The sequence below is a fragment of the Coregonus clupeaformis genome, chromosome 10 (assembly GCF_020615455.1).
Source record: "Coregonus clupeaformis isolate EN_2021a chromosome 10, ASM2061545v1, whole genome shotgun sequence".
NCBI lineage: Eukaryota > Metazoa > Chordata > Actinopteri > Salmoniformes > Salmonidae > Coregonus > Coregonus clupeaformis.
The window spans coordinates 8,589,874-8,606,823 of NC_059201.1; the positions used below are offsets into that span (position 1 = coordinate 8,589,874).

The following is a 16,950-nucleotide window of genomic DNA, read 5'->3' on the forward strand; positions in this document are numbered from 1 at the left end:
TGGTTTCAACGGTGCAGGATTCAATTCAAGTTTATGAGACATTAACAATAATGAAAGGACTTGATGGTTACACAACGGGACTTGAGGAGGAGACTCAGCCTATATCATGCTGGTTAACATAAGAGGTTTCGTGAGGACATTGTGAAGTCAAACCCCCTGAATAAGCCCCCATCTCAACCCATGCTCCATGCATTTCCTGCCCATTCAAATTTCAAGCTGTTTTATGTCCTCCAACTTGGCTGTCTTATTCAAATCAGCAGCCCAGCCAGCCAATCCCCTTTTTTATCACCCATCAGCAGCCCAGCCAGCCAATCCCCTGTTTTCTCACCCATCAGCAGCTCAGCCAGCCAATCCCCTGTTTTCTCACCCATCAGCAGCCCAGCCAGCCAATCCCCTGTTTCCTCACCCATCATAAGGAGAAAGAGTAACTTTAGACAAATGCAGCCAGTTTCTAACACCTAGATGTTTCATGATTCTAACCAGCAACTTGCCAATTTCTCCCTCTGGATGCAGAGGATTTCAGCACGTAAAGTGCACTCTCCACCTACGATTTAATGAACATGCTGGTGGAGGAAATAACTTAGATCCCTATAGGACCCTGTGAAGGTTTTATAGCGCTCTTTGTAATGTTTTTGTTTCCATGGTTTGATTTATGGCGTTGAGATACCAATTGCAAAGTCGGTCCAACTGGTTCAAGAAGCAGCAAAAGCTACTCTGGAGACCAGGTGAGCGACAGTGCATAACTGGTTATTGCAAGAAGCACCTTAGTGTGTTAGACTGACATGAAGTTATGAAGGACACTTGGTTTTACTGCAAAAGCAGATAATAGGTTTTGCCACTTTCCTAATTCACAGTAGGTCTAAGGACTGCAGTTGAGGAACAGAAGAGCAATAAATGGCAGGTGGCAAATAGTTGGAGACAGCACTGACAGGTGATGACACTGACAGAACCGGTTTGGAGCGCTAAGGAAAGCCAGGTGAAAACCAGGCTAAGGGGAACTGCCTTTGGTGTCTTCTGGGTAACTCAGCTCCAGCACTGATGCTATGTTTCTAGTGAGACTGGAAGAACCAGGCCCTGGGTCAGGGGAGGGCAGGCTCAGACTTGTTCGGTAGAGCACTCTCTGAAAAAATTGCCATGACAAAATCGTATGGGAGAGTGGGAAACGTTGCTTTCTTTGCTTATATGCACTGAGCAAGGACGGCTAGAGCCTCACCATGATGTGGTGATTAGAATGCTAAGAAAAATATCAAGTAACAGTAATATTGAACATAAAAGAAACAGCATGTTTCTTTCTATAGGTCGTTATCAATAACATCATATTGAAACATTCCATTCCCAGCTGGGGGGCAAGCCACAGCACGCTCCAATGCATTACAGAGCAGAACACAGCTGGAGTACACCTACATCTCTCAGTATATTGGCCCTCAATTAATTGGATATTTGAGTGATATAAAATAAAACTGTACTTTACCTGACAAGTATGTGTGGTTTAGGTAAATTTTCCATCCATTGTGGCCTCTGCCTGTCAAGCAGCAGAAGGGCGCAATTGCCCATGTAACACTAGCTAGAAATATGTTTGCCAGCTAGCAACTTTGTAAAGTCGCCTAAACATTATGGTAAGTTATATACTTCTATCTCCAACCAACATACCTTAGCTAGCTAATATTACACCTCATTCAACATTGATTGTAAGGCTGTTTAACCACAAATGCTGCTGGAAACCAACTTCTAAAGACATTGATTAATGGACCATCTATACCTATTGCCTATAGTAGTAATGACAGTAGTCAAGACAGACAACTTTACCAGGACAAGTTTAGACTAAAAATGTAGGCTACTTGCCGATGTCAAGCTCTTTCCAAAAACCTTCTCTGATGAAGCAAGCTAAATGATACAGGTTGTTTGCTTAGCTACATGCCAAATGGATAAGCTACCCTCACGTAGCCTATCTGAAATTACATGATGTTTACTAGGGGTGTAATAGTTCACCAAACCCAAGGTTCGGTACGTATTGCGGTTTTGGGGTCAAGGTTTGATTTCGGTACAGAGGGAATATTAATACTGCAGTGGGCTAAATCAGGGTCACACAGAGTGATTCTTGGTAGTCTTAAACAAATCTACTTTGAAACAAAAGTATACACCTCACACACATGGTTATGGGCTTTAAAAAAAGAAGACACCTGTACCATGTCAGATATAGAGTTGAAATGTATTACATTTTGAATTTGCATCCCAATATTACACTTTATATACATCACAAGACTGAAATATAACGAAAACGTTTGACTTAGAAACACCAAATTTCATTTTTTTCATTTTTAAATGTTTATTAATTATGAAATTATGAAAAATATTAATCACATTCCACCCATGAGGCCACTAGGTCATTTGACTGCAGGAAAGGGCTTCATGCCATTCACAATGTTCAGCATTCACAATGTTCCTGGCATTGTCTGTTGTGATGTTGGAGGTGGGAATTTACCATTTGTAAAGTCCTTAATAACAGTTGGGTGCATTCATGTGATTTTAACTAGTTGAGAAACGCCGATTGGCTAATGGCCAACAAGCTGCATCATCCATAAACTAAAAGTACAGCTATCAGGCTTATAAACTATGGAACGCCATTTGGGTCTTTGCGTGTCAAAAAAAGATTGCGTTATTTTACGTGTCAAATAACACTATTTGCCGCATCAAATAAGCCTGTTGACCAATCAGGACCTGAATATGACTGCACACCACATAATAATTTAACACGTTCATTACTTTTTTTATGTAGGTTATTACAAATTGATTACACTATCTCTCGTATTTCATTAGTCACAGCGAATCACCGAAACGTATGCTATGATGCTGGTAAAGTTATGTCTCGCGCACATGCTACACTTGAAAGCTCTGGGACAGTGCTGGTCATAAAAAAAGCTAGCTAGCTATAATAATAATATAATATTTAGCAGACGCTTTTATCCAAAGCGACTTACAATCATGCGTGCATACATATATATATTTTTTTGTGTATGGGTGGTCCCGGGGATCGAACCCACTACCTTAGCGTTACAAGTGCCGTGCTCTACCAGCTGAGCTACAGAGGACCACAATGATGGATGCAAACAATGTTCTTTCCCAAAAACATAGCGAAACGACTAATCTGTTTCAGTAGCTATAGTTAGCTAACTAACTATCTAGCTAGGTGTCATAATCTAAAATACCCCTAATTTATAAAACAGTTATTTGATTAACGATGGTCGGACCCACCTATAGCTAGCCACAATAAGGATTAGTCACAATAGTTGAATTTGCGGTTCGACTTCAAAATAAAAGTATCTAATTGAAAGTGATGCAAATAGTGCCATAATAGAATAGATCATGCTAAATTAATTTGGAATGTTGTTATATAAATTCAACAAAAGACAATTTGCTAATTTGACAAAAATCTGTTGAAATCACACCGTGGATGCATTAGACTTTAGAATTGCATTGGGAGCATACTTATTTAACTGTACAGCCTTACCTATGGATTGAGGATCAATGACATGGGGTATCAGTCTACTCAGTGACACCCACAGAACATTAGCGTCGTAGCTCTTATTGCGGGACTCTGAAACCACTGTGAAATGAGCCACATTTATTGTACCAGTCAACCTACAATGTGTATTAAACACTATTCTAGAGGAAAAACGATACAACGTGGATGTTTTGGAGTCTGATAACTCTTGAGGAAAATAGCACTTGGGTACTGAGCAGACTGATTCCCCATTTAATTGATCCCCAATCCTTAGGTAAGGCTGTACAGAGCTACATCCCTGCCGGCCATTCCCTCCTCTACCCTGGACGACGCTGTGCCAATTGTGCGCCACCCCATGGGTCTCCCGGTCACGGCCGGCTACGACAGAGCCTGGATGAGCAACTCTTCACAGTTGTGTTCTGTGGGTGTAACCGAGTAGATTGATACCGCATTTCATTGCTCCTCATTCCAACACTCCAACCTTGTTTAACATTATCTAGTCTAAATATGGCATGATTCCACCAATTGTAACCATTTGCGTCACTTTCAAATAGCGACTTTTATTTTGAAGGCGAACCGCAAATTCCACTATTGTGGCTAGTCCTTATTGTGGCTAGCTTCATAGCACATAACCCGGTCCGGTCAAGCCTCACTAGCTAGATGAAGCTAGCTAGCTGCTATAACGTTAGCTTTGGGCAACAGGGTTAAGCTAGGTAGTTGTTTTCATGAACTGAAGTTCGATTTCAATAGGAGAACAACAAGTGGCTACCTAGCTAATACTTACTCACATGGATTCCTAAATCATTGCTAAGAATATTGATAATGACTGCAATTTCTACTGGTTATTGTTTTCAGGCTGGTTGCGTTGGTGCTAGCTAGGATGATACCACGCGAAAGTTCCAAATAACATCTGTATCAAAGATATTAGAATTTTTTTTGGATCCTGCTCGTTTGATCCTGCTCTTATTTCAAATGCTCACACAGACGTTTTCCCATTCGGTCGAACCAATAATGCCTTATTACCAACGCGGTATTGTAAACACATTGTGGCCGGTGTGTGTGCTTGTTCGCAGACTTGTTTTTTTTGTACAGCTTTGACAGTGCTACTGATGGTAGTTTTGGTGGTCGTTTTGGCGCTTGGCTTACAGGTGCAAATTCAGCACACACAACATTCTGTAATATATGTTAGAGCTTAAAAGCTTATTTGACGCGTCAAATAGTGTTATTTGACGTGTGTCTTTTTTGATATGCAAAGACCCAAACGGCGTTCCATAATAAACAAATTATAGAGTAAAAAAAAAAAGGTTGTTTTTGCATTTAACTGCCGAAAATGCTGTTATAGAGGCCATTTCCTTAGTAGATGACGTCAGAGGTGGGAGAAGTGGGTGCTCAGGATGATAGACGAGATTCCCACAAGTAAATGGCCTCCTGTAGCTCAGTTGGTGGAGCATGGCACTTGTAACGCCAGGGTTGTGGGTTCGATTCCCACGGGAGGCCAGTATGAAAAATGTAAGCACTCACTAACTGTAAGTCGCTCTGGATAAGAGCGTCTGCTAAATGACTAAAATGTAAATACCAGTTGGAGGGCCCTTCAGGTGGAGTTTTCCCAGTCATATGTGGTAAACTCCATAGAAAATGATAGAGGCCTCTAGTGGGCAAAATTCCTTGTTAGCATGGACAGTGCCATTGAGGGCTTCCACCGTTACAATGTAGTTAACTGGGTCCCACTAGGCACAGACATTGGTTCAAAGTAATTTCATTGAAATGATGTGGAAACAACGTTGATTCAACCAGTGTGTGCCCAGTGGGGTGGGACTTCCAACTTAATTGGCCGATCCCTCCTGGTGACCCTGTTAGAGTCATGTCCAACTGGGTCATCAGGAGGGATCAGCCAATCGTGAACAAGAAAATGTACTACTTCAAAATGAAGATTGCCTGAATGGAGCACTGCTGTCACAGGCGCTACAATGGCACAGATACAAAGATAAGTCCTCTATCTATCTCTATGGGTAAATTCCCACTTCCATCTTGGTTACTAACGCACCATGACACTGCCTCCTTCAGTGCCAGATGCGCACTTGTGACTCATAAAGGGGGCGTGTCTGTAGCACCTTACATCTCCCACTCCAGGGTAATGTGATGGGCTGTCACTGTTAAGTAAGCACAACACAGGGTGCATTGGCCAATTCATTGAAAACTTCGGCTTTCGCGTGCTTATTTAGTTTCAAGCTTCAAGTTTGAATGACACATGCACAAGTACAGTGAAATGCTTTTCTTGCAAGCTGTAACAGTTTGCAAGAGTGGGCACTACCTGTTTGCTGAAATGGGTGCAAGAGGGAAGTTCGTAACTTAGCACTTTCACGAGGTGCTGCCTGAAACATCCTATTCTCAACCACCGAGAATGGGCACATATCCACGGCAATAAACCAAAACAAATCGTTATTGTAATTTCTTTGGGCCGGTCAGAATCAGCTGCCAAGGGCTGCTTGAATGCAGAGGGGAGAAGATGTTGTGTTGTTGTCTCTTTGCGTTTCCGTCTTGCTCCGGTATAGGCTACTGGGGTGATGTCGGTGTAAATGAGTCAACATATTTGAGGTGCTGGCAGCTGCATAGGCTATTCTCGTTGAGTGTGGCGACATACTGTTAACGTTTTATCCACAACTCTCTGTCCATCGCCATTGTAATCTACTGGGAAGCCAAAATGTTCCCAAACTGGAAATTGAAACGATGATGATGGAGGATCCTCCCATTCTGGTTTATTGACCCCACCACTCTCCATTGTACAGAACTAGTCCCTGGCTGCGCCTCACACAAGGACAGTTTGAAATGTGGCAATTAAGATTTACATTTTGATTACAACGTACGCATAGGCTCTAGTTGTTTTAACGGAATAGCCTGAAATGTTTTTTTTCAGCTCAGATTTACTCAAGAGGCATAGGCCTACAACGCAACTTAGGCATAGCCTATAGGCTAGCGTTTCCCAAACTCTGTCCTGGGGATCCCAAGGGGTGCACGTTTTGGGTTTTGCCCTAGCACTACACAGCCTATTCAAATGATGAACTCATTATCAAGATTTGATCATTTGAATCAGCTGTGTAGTGCTAAGGCAAAAACATAAAACGTACAGCCCTTGGGTTCCCCGGGGCTGAGTTTGGGAAATGCTGCTATAGGCCTAGTGTTTTTATTTTATACATGTTTTAATGTATTCATTCACAGTGTGGACCAAACCGAGGTCCCCATACCGAACCAAGGTCCCCATACAGAACCGAAGTCCCCATACCGAACGGTTCGGTACGAATATGTGTACCGTTACACCCCGAATCTTTACTGATCATAAAAAGCATGCAGTTACTTGCTGTGTAACTATTAGGGGTGTAACGATCCATCTACTACATCGATGTATCGATTTATATTCCTATGATCCAACTACATCGATCTGTGCTCGGCGAGTTGGCCTTTTGGACAACATATATCAATCTAACATCGTTTTAAAATGTAATAAATCGATTGTATCGATACTAGGAAATAACCCATTGGATTTAAGCACGTCAGACTTTATATGGATGTTTTTTCTTAGCACTTTTAATGATAAAGGCTTTAAACATTACTCGATTCAGTCTGCCTATCCGTGACGTCATCGCCCCGCGCCAGCAGCAGCGCAAAGGCGCAAAGACAACAAAACATAGCATGGCGGACGACAGAGGAGAAGCCGACGAGCGAGAAATTATCAAGCCACCATTGCGGTCCTTACAAGAAACAGGAATCTAGGAAACTTCACCTGCACTGTCCAGTATCCAGGTATTTATTTCAGTCACACTGGTTGAATTTTTGGCTAAAATGTTACTGAATCGATTTCAAGTCACTGAATCGTTTCGGATCGTATCGTTCTAAATGAACCAATATCGTCCTTGAATCGTATCGACAACCACGAATCGTGATACAAATCGAATCGTTGTTAAAACGAATCGTTACACCCCTAGTAACTATGATATAGACTATAGCAGGGGGTAGGCAACCCTGTCCCTGGAGTGCTGCCGGTACTACACAATTTTGTTTCAACTCGGCACCACACCTGACCAACTGATCAGCTCAATCCAACACACCTGGTCTTCCAGGTCAGTTAAATCAAAAACATGAAGTGCCTGCGGCCCTCCAGGACCAGGGTGTTGCCTACCCCTGTCCTAGAGTTTAATGTGCACAATTATCTTGCATGGAATAATCGGAAATTAGTAGTTCTGATATCTTCAAGAGGTGATCATATTACAACCAAATAATTGCAAAATGTATTTGTCAATCTCTTGAAAACCACACACAGTTTTCAGGTTTTAGCAGAGCTGGAGGTGCACCTTACTGTGACATTTATTGATAATAACCTATAGACTACAAACTGCTGAGATGTTATTTTCCTCCCTCACTACAGAAGGGAATGGGATCCAAACACATTAAGCCACAGGTGTTTCAATACATGAGCCAGAAAGTGATGCAGGGCAGATTAACACATGGAATGAGTAGGATTTATTTTTGTGTGTGTGAGAGAGTGTGTGTGTGTGTGTGTGTGAGAGAGAGTGTGTGTGTGAGAGAGAGAGAGTGTGTGTGTGTGTGTGTACCAAATAGTACATAAGTGCATAAATGACTTAGTTCTATATCTAGTTAAGAAATAAGAATTTGAAAAAGTATGTTAGGTATAACTACACAAATAAACTACTGTCTAGAATGGTTTGGTTGATGACAAAGAAAGTGTTTTTCAAGGTCAAACATCAACGTGGCAATCAAACCATAGCACCCTGTTTTGGCATCAGTACATTGACTGCCTGACATATCAAGTAATTTCTCAAATTCTACTTGATGTTTTTAAGACCATAAATGGCCCATGACGAAAAACGGTACCATAAAAATGTATTGTGTGAGATGGCTTGCTTGTGTCTTACTCACCATACATCTTGCCTTCATCTGAGAGGATGATTTTCCTCCGTCCACAGGGGGGGTAGATGGCCAGGGCCTCCTGGAAGCTCTGCTCTATGTCTGGGCTCCACACCCCCTCGGCGTCCCCGTCCATGGCCTTGTCCAGCTCATCGTTCCCTTCTTCCAGCCCATCCTCCGGGCTACCGTTGGCACTCCACTCGTTGGAAGCAATGGTGGCGGCTCCCCCTGGGCCCGACGACGAGCCCCACAGTCAGAGGATCTGGGGGGGAGAGAGAGAAAGAGAGAGAGAGAGAGAGAGAAGGATACACCATCATTATCATCATCATCGTTGTATTCGCTGTTAACAACTTCATCATCATTGTCACCATTAGCAGGCGAGTACGTTTACAATTCAGCCGTATAAAGTAGACTCCTTCGGTCTTAGCTGTCCGTTTTCATTGAAATCATTACATCTGTGTGAACAAACAATACAGCCCTTGATTATAGTTATCATTGACACATTTGTATGTGTCTAAAAGTGCCAAATGAATTCAAGCTATTCTATAAAACCTTGTTTAAATAGCAAACTAATCAGCACTGACCTCAAATAATTATTGTGGTTAGGGGACTGCTTCCCAATGTGGTCGCTTTATGGCTGAGAGCAGGCCGAGATCTTAAGTATTTTTCAAGCTGCCTCTTCTTCACTGTATTGTTTCTGAAACAAGAGTCCCCTAAGTATCCATCATTCCATTGTTTTTAGATTTGAAATATGGCAGATGTTGAAAAAAAATACACATATTGGACAAATATGGGGAAGGCCAATTGGGATGGTCCTATGGGTAAACTCACTCCTCACGTTACAATAATATTTTGTAAAACAAATTCATGAGGGCATCATTGGAACATTTTAAAGTTGCAGTGTTGAAAACTTCCACAACGCAACTTAAAAAATATGAAGTGGAGGATTAAGAGGGATGTGAAAAGTAAAGCTATTGTATTGTTTACTAAAAATCACAACTACTACATGAACATGTCTCTTCAAAAGATGCACACTAGTGTTGAATAGCAGGAACCGGGTTACCGAGATTTTGCTAGTTTTCCTGCCCAAACCCACTCCCTTTTCCCGGGATAAATAACTGCGAGAAACCGGTAAATTATAATAAATTATTTATATGAACAGCATGACGTGAAATGTAACTGTTAAAGTATATGCAATGTCTAAATCTGGCTTCTCTAATGCTTACTCTGCTATCTGCACGATCAATTATCAACACTCAGGGTGGGGACAGACAGCGCATCTCAGTATGGAGCAATGCATGTATCATCTCATCATGATAACTTTTTTATTGTGAAAGGTAAGACTATAGCCTATCCTAGCCTATGCTACAGTAATATAAAGGACTGAATGCACGTTTCATTTACACATCTCCATCTGGATTTTTTTCATTGTAAAGATGATTTTTTTTATTGCAGCTGCAGAGTTTTAAAACACCCTATCACTCGAATATTATTGCTTTAAATCCGTGCGCACTCGAGCACTCTCTCACAGTCTTTCTCTCTCTCCATCAAAATTGCATCCAAAATAGATAGGCCTAATCCTGTTCAAGATTGATATGCAGTATATATTACTGAACAAACATATAAACACAACATGCAACAATTTCAACGATTTTACTGTGTTACATTCATATAAAGAAATTCATAAGGTCCTAATCTATGGATTTCACATGACTTGGCAGGGGCTCAGCAATGGGTGGGCCTGGGAGGGCATAGGCCCACCCACTGGGGAGCCAGGCTCAGCCAATCAGAATGAGTTTTTCCCCACAAAAGGGCTTTATTACAGACAGAAATACTCCTCAATTTCATCAGCTGTCTGGATGGCTGGTCTCAGACGAACCCGCAGGTGAAGAAGCCGGATGTGGAGGTCCTGGGCTGGCGTGGTTACACGTGGTCTGCGGTTGTGAGGCCAGTTGGACCATACTGCCAAATTCTCTAAAACGACGTTGGAGGCGGCTTATGGTAGAGAAATTAACATTACATTCTCTGTCAACAGCTCTGGTGGACATTCCGGGAGCCAGGATGCCAATTACACGCTCCATCAAAACTTGAGACATCGGTGGCATTAGGTTGTGTGACAAAACTGCACATTTTAGAGTGACCTTTTATTGTCCCCAGCACGAGGTGCACTTGTGTAATGATCATACTGTTTAATCCGCTTCTTGATATGCCACATCTGTCAGGTGGATGGATTATCTTGGCAAAGGAGAAATGCTCACTAACAGGGATGTAAACAAATGTGTGCAGAACATTTTAGAGAAATAAGCTTTTTGTGTATATGGAACATTTCTGGGATCTTTTATTTCAGCTCATGAAACATGGGGCCAACACTTTACATGTTGCGTTTATATTTTTGTTAGTATATATAGATGTCATAGCCTACCTCTTTCAGGAAATAAATTCAATGCAGTTAGCCTTATATTTAGCTAATGAATGATGGGTTATGCATAAGCATATCATTTATAGCCTCTGTCTCTTGCGCATTACGCACCTGCGCTCAACTGGCCTGTCTCCTTAAAAAACGCTCCTCAGCTCTTGGAGTTGGAGTCCCAAGAAAAGCCAGACTAAATGCATTTCTTATACTTAATATTATTGGAAGAGGGATGCAAGCTCTTGTTTGCTGAATGTTAAATACAGCAGTCACTAGAACTCACAGGGTTTGAAAGAAGAGAAAACGCATGATGTCGGAAGCAGTTATTTACTCAGACCCATAACCAATCAATCTTCGTGAAGAGAAGTTATAGCCGTCTGCATAGTATTCTTCTATTATTCAGGCATCATTACAATGCTGAAAATAAGGACAACAAAACATATTTCATTTAACTGTTGAAAGTGAGGAAGGAATGAAGCAACACTAGATAGAGAAAGAGGAGGTAGGCTAATACGCCCGTCACACAACATTAGGGGAAATATTATGAAATGCGTCAGCATACTAATTATACAAATTTAAAATAGGCCCTATTAAATTTCAAAATGTAAATCAAATTCACTAGCCTATAATTGTAACTTTTGTAGGCCGGATGTCCTGCACCAGCATTGCACGTTCTTTTCCAGCTTCATGGTTTGAATGAGGTGAGTAACTCCAGTCCATATAATACAGTATAATACAACACAGTACAGTAACACAGTCTACACTCAAAAAGATTAGCCTACTGGAGATGCTTTCATTTATTTACCCAAGAATGCATAGCTACATTTATGAGCTTCTGTGTTTTTCTGTCATGCGTAAGGTGCGGAACCCTATATATCATAGGCTATGTATTGGATAACGGTACAATCATGTGAGCTTTTTTGGGCTCATAAAATGCTTGAATTTCAATGCCAATCAAAGCTCTAATCAAATCCAGACATTTTATATGCTTTATCGTCAGGGCATGGACTCTACAAGGTGTCGAAAGCATTCCACTGGGATGCTGGCCCATGTTGACTCCAATGCTTCCCACAGTTGTGTCAAGTTGGCTGGATGTCCTTTGGGTGGTGGACCATTCTTGATACACACGGGAAACTGTTGAGCGTGAAAAACCCAGCAGCGTTGCAGTCCTTGACACAAACCGGTGCGCCTGGCACCTACTACCATACGAGCCGACTAGGTGAAAAATCTGTCGATGTGCCCTTGAGCAAGGCACTTAACCCTAATTGCTCCTGTAAGTCACTCTGGATAAGAGTGTCTGCTAAATGACCAATTATTTATTATTTATATACCTCATTCAAAGGCACTTCAATATTTTGTTTCGCCCATTCACCCTCTGAATGGCACACACACAATCCATGTCTCAATTGTCTCAAGGCTTACAAATCCTTCTTTAACCTGTCTCCTCCACTTCATCTACACTGAGTGAAGTGGATTTAACAAGTGACATCAATAAGGGATCATAGCTTTCACCTGGTCAGTCTATGTCATGGAACGATCAGTGTTCCTAATGTTTTGTACACTCATATATATATGACAGGCTAGTACTTTGAATTACATCAGATCAAAGGCAGGAAAACCTCCAGTCTGACTAGGCCTGAATGTAACACAGTAGGCTAGACACAAACCAGCAGGGTTAGTTGCTAGCTAACATCTCTAACTAAGTCAAGTACCTATGTCTGGTTAAGGGACAGTCTGATTGAGGGACAGTCTGGTTGAGGGACAGTATGCGATTTTGAGGTAAAGCTGAGAGCTTTGGGCCCCCCAGAACCAGGGTTGGTGTAAAAACCCAATGACTGAATGTGGAGATCACGGCAGAATTCGAGCAGCACTCGCCCAGCAGTCAGCAGGTAAGTCAGCAGCAAGTATTCAAGCTAAAAGTCCACAGAGATCAGGCTGCAGCTATACATCTACCCCAACACAACTCAAGATGAGCAGTTCCAATGACCAGAAAATTCCGCAATCACTGCAGTAAACGTCCACTGCGGTAGAAAAGTGTGGGTGCATATTGCATAATGCAAATGCACTGATCTAGCAGAATCCATTGCATGTCGGGTCTCTTGAGACCAGCAATGTTTTGTCAAGTGTGTCCAATTGATGTGTTCATTTTTTTGGAGGCATTCCCAGTGTTTATCCTAGTAGTGAAGACACAGGTGGGAAGCCCATCCTTCTTTAACACTGTCTGGGTGGTCAGCAAGACCACTATGTGTTAAGGCACATTTAGAATGTGTAAAGATATTAGATATTAAAATATTAACTAAGCTGTTTCTCTCCGATTCAAGCTAGACGTATAGGTATGGAGTAAGGGTCTCCTAGCTAACAGGGACTAACTTGTGGAATAGTGAGAGTGATTCTGAGTGTCTCAAAGGTTTTGTCATGGGGATTTGACAATACCGATCAGAATCCCTGAGTAGTAGGCTATAGTAGTATATGAGTTGGTTTAGCGGGGTGCTGCTGTGCTGTGTGTGAAACAGCTCTCATGGAGAACGAGGCTTAAATTCCAGACATGTCCTTATTAAGAAAGGGCTGTGAGCGTTCACTGTTTCTCCTTCTGCCTCCCTTGTGTCAACCCGACGCCCTCCCTCCCCTCCCCTCCCCCACTCCACCCCTCCGCCCAGCGCTCAGAACGTCTCTGCCCAAATAAGGACGGGAGACCAGGGGATACATGTAGGGGGGAGAGAGAGGAGGGGAAAGAGGGGAGGGGGGCGGATTGTCCAATTTAGGCGTCCACTTCGGGGTCTGGAAAACAGTAGGATTGTTTCTGCTGGAATGCAACATCAGCAGAGACAGAGAGAGAGGGACACAACCACACTCACAGCCTCTCCATGACGCTGCCTGACGTTAACTAGCAGAGAGAGAGAAGGCATTGTCAACGCTATGCCTATATAGACTGTTTCACTATATTACTGGCTAATTCAATTCGATGCAGTAGAACAGCGCAGAATAGTCCAAATTGTCCATGACACAACAAAGGGAAATGAGACAACTGCGTATAACTGTGTGATTGTGTATTTAACTATTAACAATGATTTTACAAAGTTAAAAATGTCAGATGCTACAATATGCCTATGATAATTGGGAACTCCTGGGACCAAGGCAATCAACAATTTCAGTGTTAACGTTATTAGACAGTATTAACATTATTTGACAGTGTTAACGTTATTAGACAGTGTTAACGTTATTAGACAGTGTTAACGTTATTAGACAGTGTTAACATTATTAGACAGTGTTAACGTTATTAGACAGTATTAACGTTATTAGACAGTGTTAACGTTATTAGACACTGTTAACATTATTAGACAGTGTTAACGTTATTAGACAGTGTTAACGTTATTAGACAGTGTTAACGTTATTAGACAGTGTTAACGTTATTAGACAGTATTAACGTTATTAGACAGTGTTAACGTTATTAGACAGTGTTAACGTTATTAGACACTGTTAACATTATTAGACAGTGTTAACGTTATTAGACAGTGTTAACATTATTAGACAGTGTTAACGTTATTAGACAGTGTTTACGTTATTAGACAGTGTTAACGTTATTAGACAGTATTAACGTTATTAGACAGTGTTAACGTTATTAGACAGTATTAACGTTATTAGACAGTGTTAACGTTATTAGACAGTATTAACGTTATTAGACAGTGTTAACGTTATTAGACAGTATTAACGTTATTAGACAGTGTTAACGTTATTAGACACTGTTAACATTATTAGACAGTGTTAACGTTATTAGACAGTGTTAACGTTATTAGACAGTGTTAACGTTATTAGACAGTGTTAACATTATTAGACAGTGTTAACGTTATTAGACAGTGTTAACGTTATTAGACAGTGTTAACGTTATTAAAACACCAAACCATACATAGGAATTATAAGGAGTTTTGTAACATAAGGTTACATTAGGCTGAAGGAGACTACAATATGACTTTGACCTGGAATGCCAACATAACAACAGTAGTGGGAGAACACTGTAAATCAGTGCCTCCGCACTCCATGACCATGTGGGCCTTCAAAAATGTAAAACCTTCAAAACCCTTTAGAAGACACAGACTGTATATCAAATCAACTGTTCCTCACAAAGACGAAAGGCCCTTTGACTCCTTATGGGTGAAACGCAACACGCCTGTGATGGGAGGCACACTGATACAGACACAAATATAAGCACACACTTACAAACATCGCACACAAACTCTTCTAGAATGCTTTCCATGAATAGCGTCTTTCACCTGTTGCCAGATGGGATATTAGGCCTCTTGATTGAATGACACGGTACGCTCAGATTGAGCACAAAGTCAGGTGAGACACACACACATGCACACACACACACACACTTCCCCTCCCACATTGTCTGGGAGTGCGTCCAGCCACAGACCTGACTGAGACCATCATGCTACAGAATTCCAATGTGCAGCAGGAATGTAAATACCAGTGGAAAGCTATGCACCTCGCACATTCATTCAAACTCCACCCAGAAATCCTGTTTTCCCAGGCCTCATACAGCTATCACGTTGGTATATCTCTGCACAGGCCTCTTCTACAAAGCCTCTGCAAGTTTGCTATCCTTTTCCTCCTAAACTAATACATCCCATGTAATGCTTGATATGCTATTGATATGTCTTCTTCTATAGAAGGTTTCAGGTATAAACACAGGATGTGATTCCATGAGACTCCTGAGAGTATGTGTGTTATAACATGTGTATTACTGTCCAAAGTCAACGTGGGAAACAGACAGCCACAGACAGGAAAACAAAATAGAGGTTGTGTGTTTTGGCTGTGGGTGGAGGATTGTAAAGGGATAAACAGTGATTTATTCACTCACACAGTACATGTAGATGAGATCATGCTGATGCATTCAAAATATGTTTTTGTCGAGAGAGAGGGGGATAAAAAGTAACAGACAACCGCAACTCTAAAGAGACAGCAGGTGGCCATCCTATAACCCTATGAGACATGGGGACTGTCCTTGCTCCATTCCAAAAGTGGTGGGAAAGTCACATTTCATTCGTACGCTGCACTTCGAAACAAACATGATTAATTTCAGAAATAAATAATAGTTTTACAGAGACATACCCTGAGAGGGAGAAGTCTGCCTATTGAGCTAGGACAATGGTGTAACTGACGAGGAAACCAGCTTCAGACAGACACCATCCTCCCAAGGTAGTCAAGGACTGGACAGCCAACCAACAATGTCAATCAAATGAAGTCATCTTACCATGAAATCACTTCAAGTTAATGTGTAAAATGCTCTCGACAAACACACAACGCTCAACTGTGACACTACAAATTGAAATTGAATGGGATAATACTGAAGTGACATGCATTTGCTCAACGTCATGCCCATAAACAATAACATAATTGTAACCTTAGAGATACAAAGGCCATGAAACTGTATCTCATGTAGTCAACAGTGACGTTTAAAACAAAGTAACAACCCAGCTAACAGGGGACATCCTGAGGACATTCGACGACGTTCCCAATAGATCCCTTAACGGTTTTGTGATGGTCCCAAGAGAACATTCTCTGGGGGACCTTTGTGTAGTTCCCTGTAAGCTACCAGGACGTCACTGAGGACCATATCAGGACCCTTTTAGGACGTTCTCAGGACATTCATTTTACTAGTCCTTAGGATGGCGCGTGATGGTCCCATGGAAACGTTCTCTGGGGGACCTTTTTATTGTTCCCGGTTTGTCCCGTGGACGTTCTTGGGACATTGTGTCATGGTGCCCTGAAGGTCACTTCAACATTCTTGGGTCATTGTGTCATGGTCCCCTGGAGGTTTTTGTTAAGTGATGGTCCCAGGTGTCCCAAACCATTATAGGTAAAGTAATTAAATGGTATGGGGTTTTAAAGTAAGTGGTACGCTGTTCAGCTAAAATAGTGTACAAATCTTTAATCAATGACAATATTTGAAATGATCACTTACTACTAACTTTTCAATATGACCCCACCTGGGATTTGAACTCCCAACCTGTGGATTTGGGGTATGCTGATCTTTCTGCTATGCCACAAAGTCTGCAGAATTTCAGAAGTGCCCTACACATTCATTACCTATAATACCTCTCTGCATTTAGCAAAA

The 16,950-nt window shown here is 41.7% G+C and overlaps 1 protein-coding gene across 8 annotated transcripts in view; it reads right to left on the reverse strand.

Moving 5' to 3' along the window:
- Positions 1 to 16,950, reverse strand: part of LOC121574909 (transcriptional enhancer factor TEF-5) — a 62,191-nt gene that overhangs the window by 21,909 nt on the left and 23,332 nt on the right. For 6 of the 8 annotated variants that reach the window (XM_041887585.2, XM_041887580.2, XM_041887584.2 and 3 more), the window contains exon 3: positions 8,435 to 8,684. In XM_041887585.2, the coding sequence (XP_041743519.1) occupies positions 8,435 to 8,558 (124 nt within the window). In that variant the 5' untranslated portion in view covers positions 8,559 to 8,684. Of the gene's footprint in view, positions 1 to 328; positions 439 to 8,434; positions 8,685 to 16,950 lie in introns of those variants that run through there. The other 2 variants (XM_041887582.2, XM_041887583.2) reach the window with 1 other exon arrangement.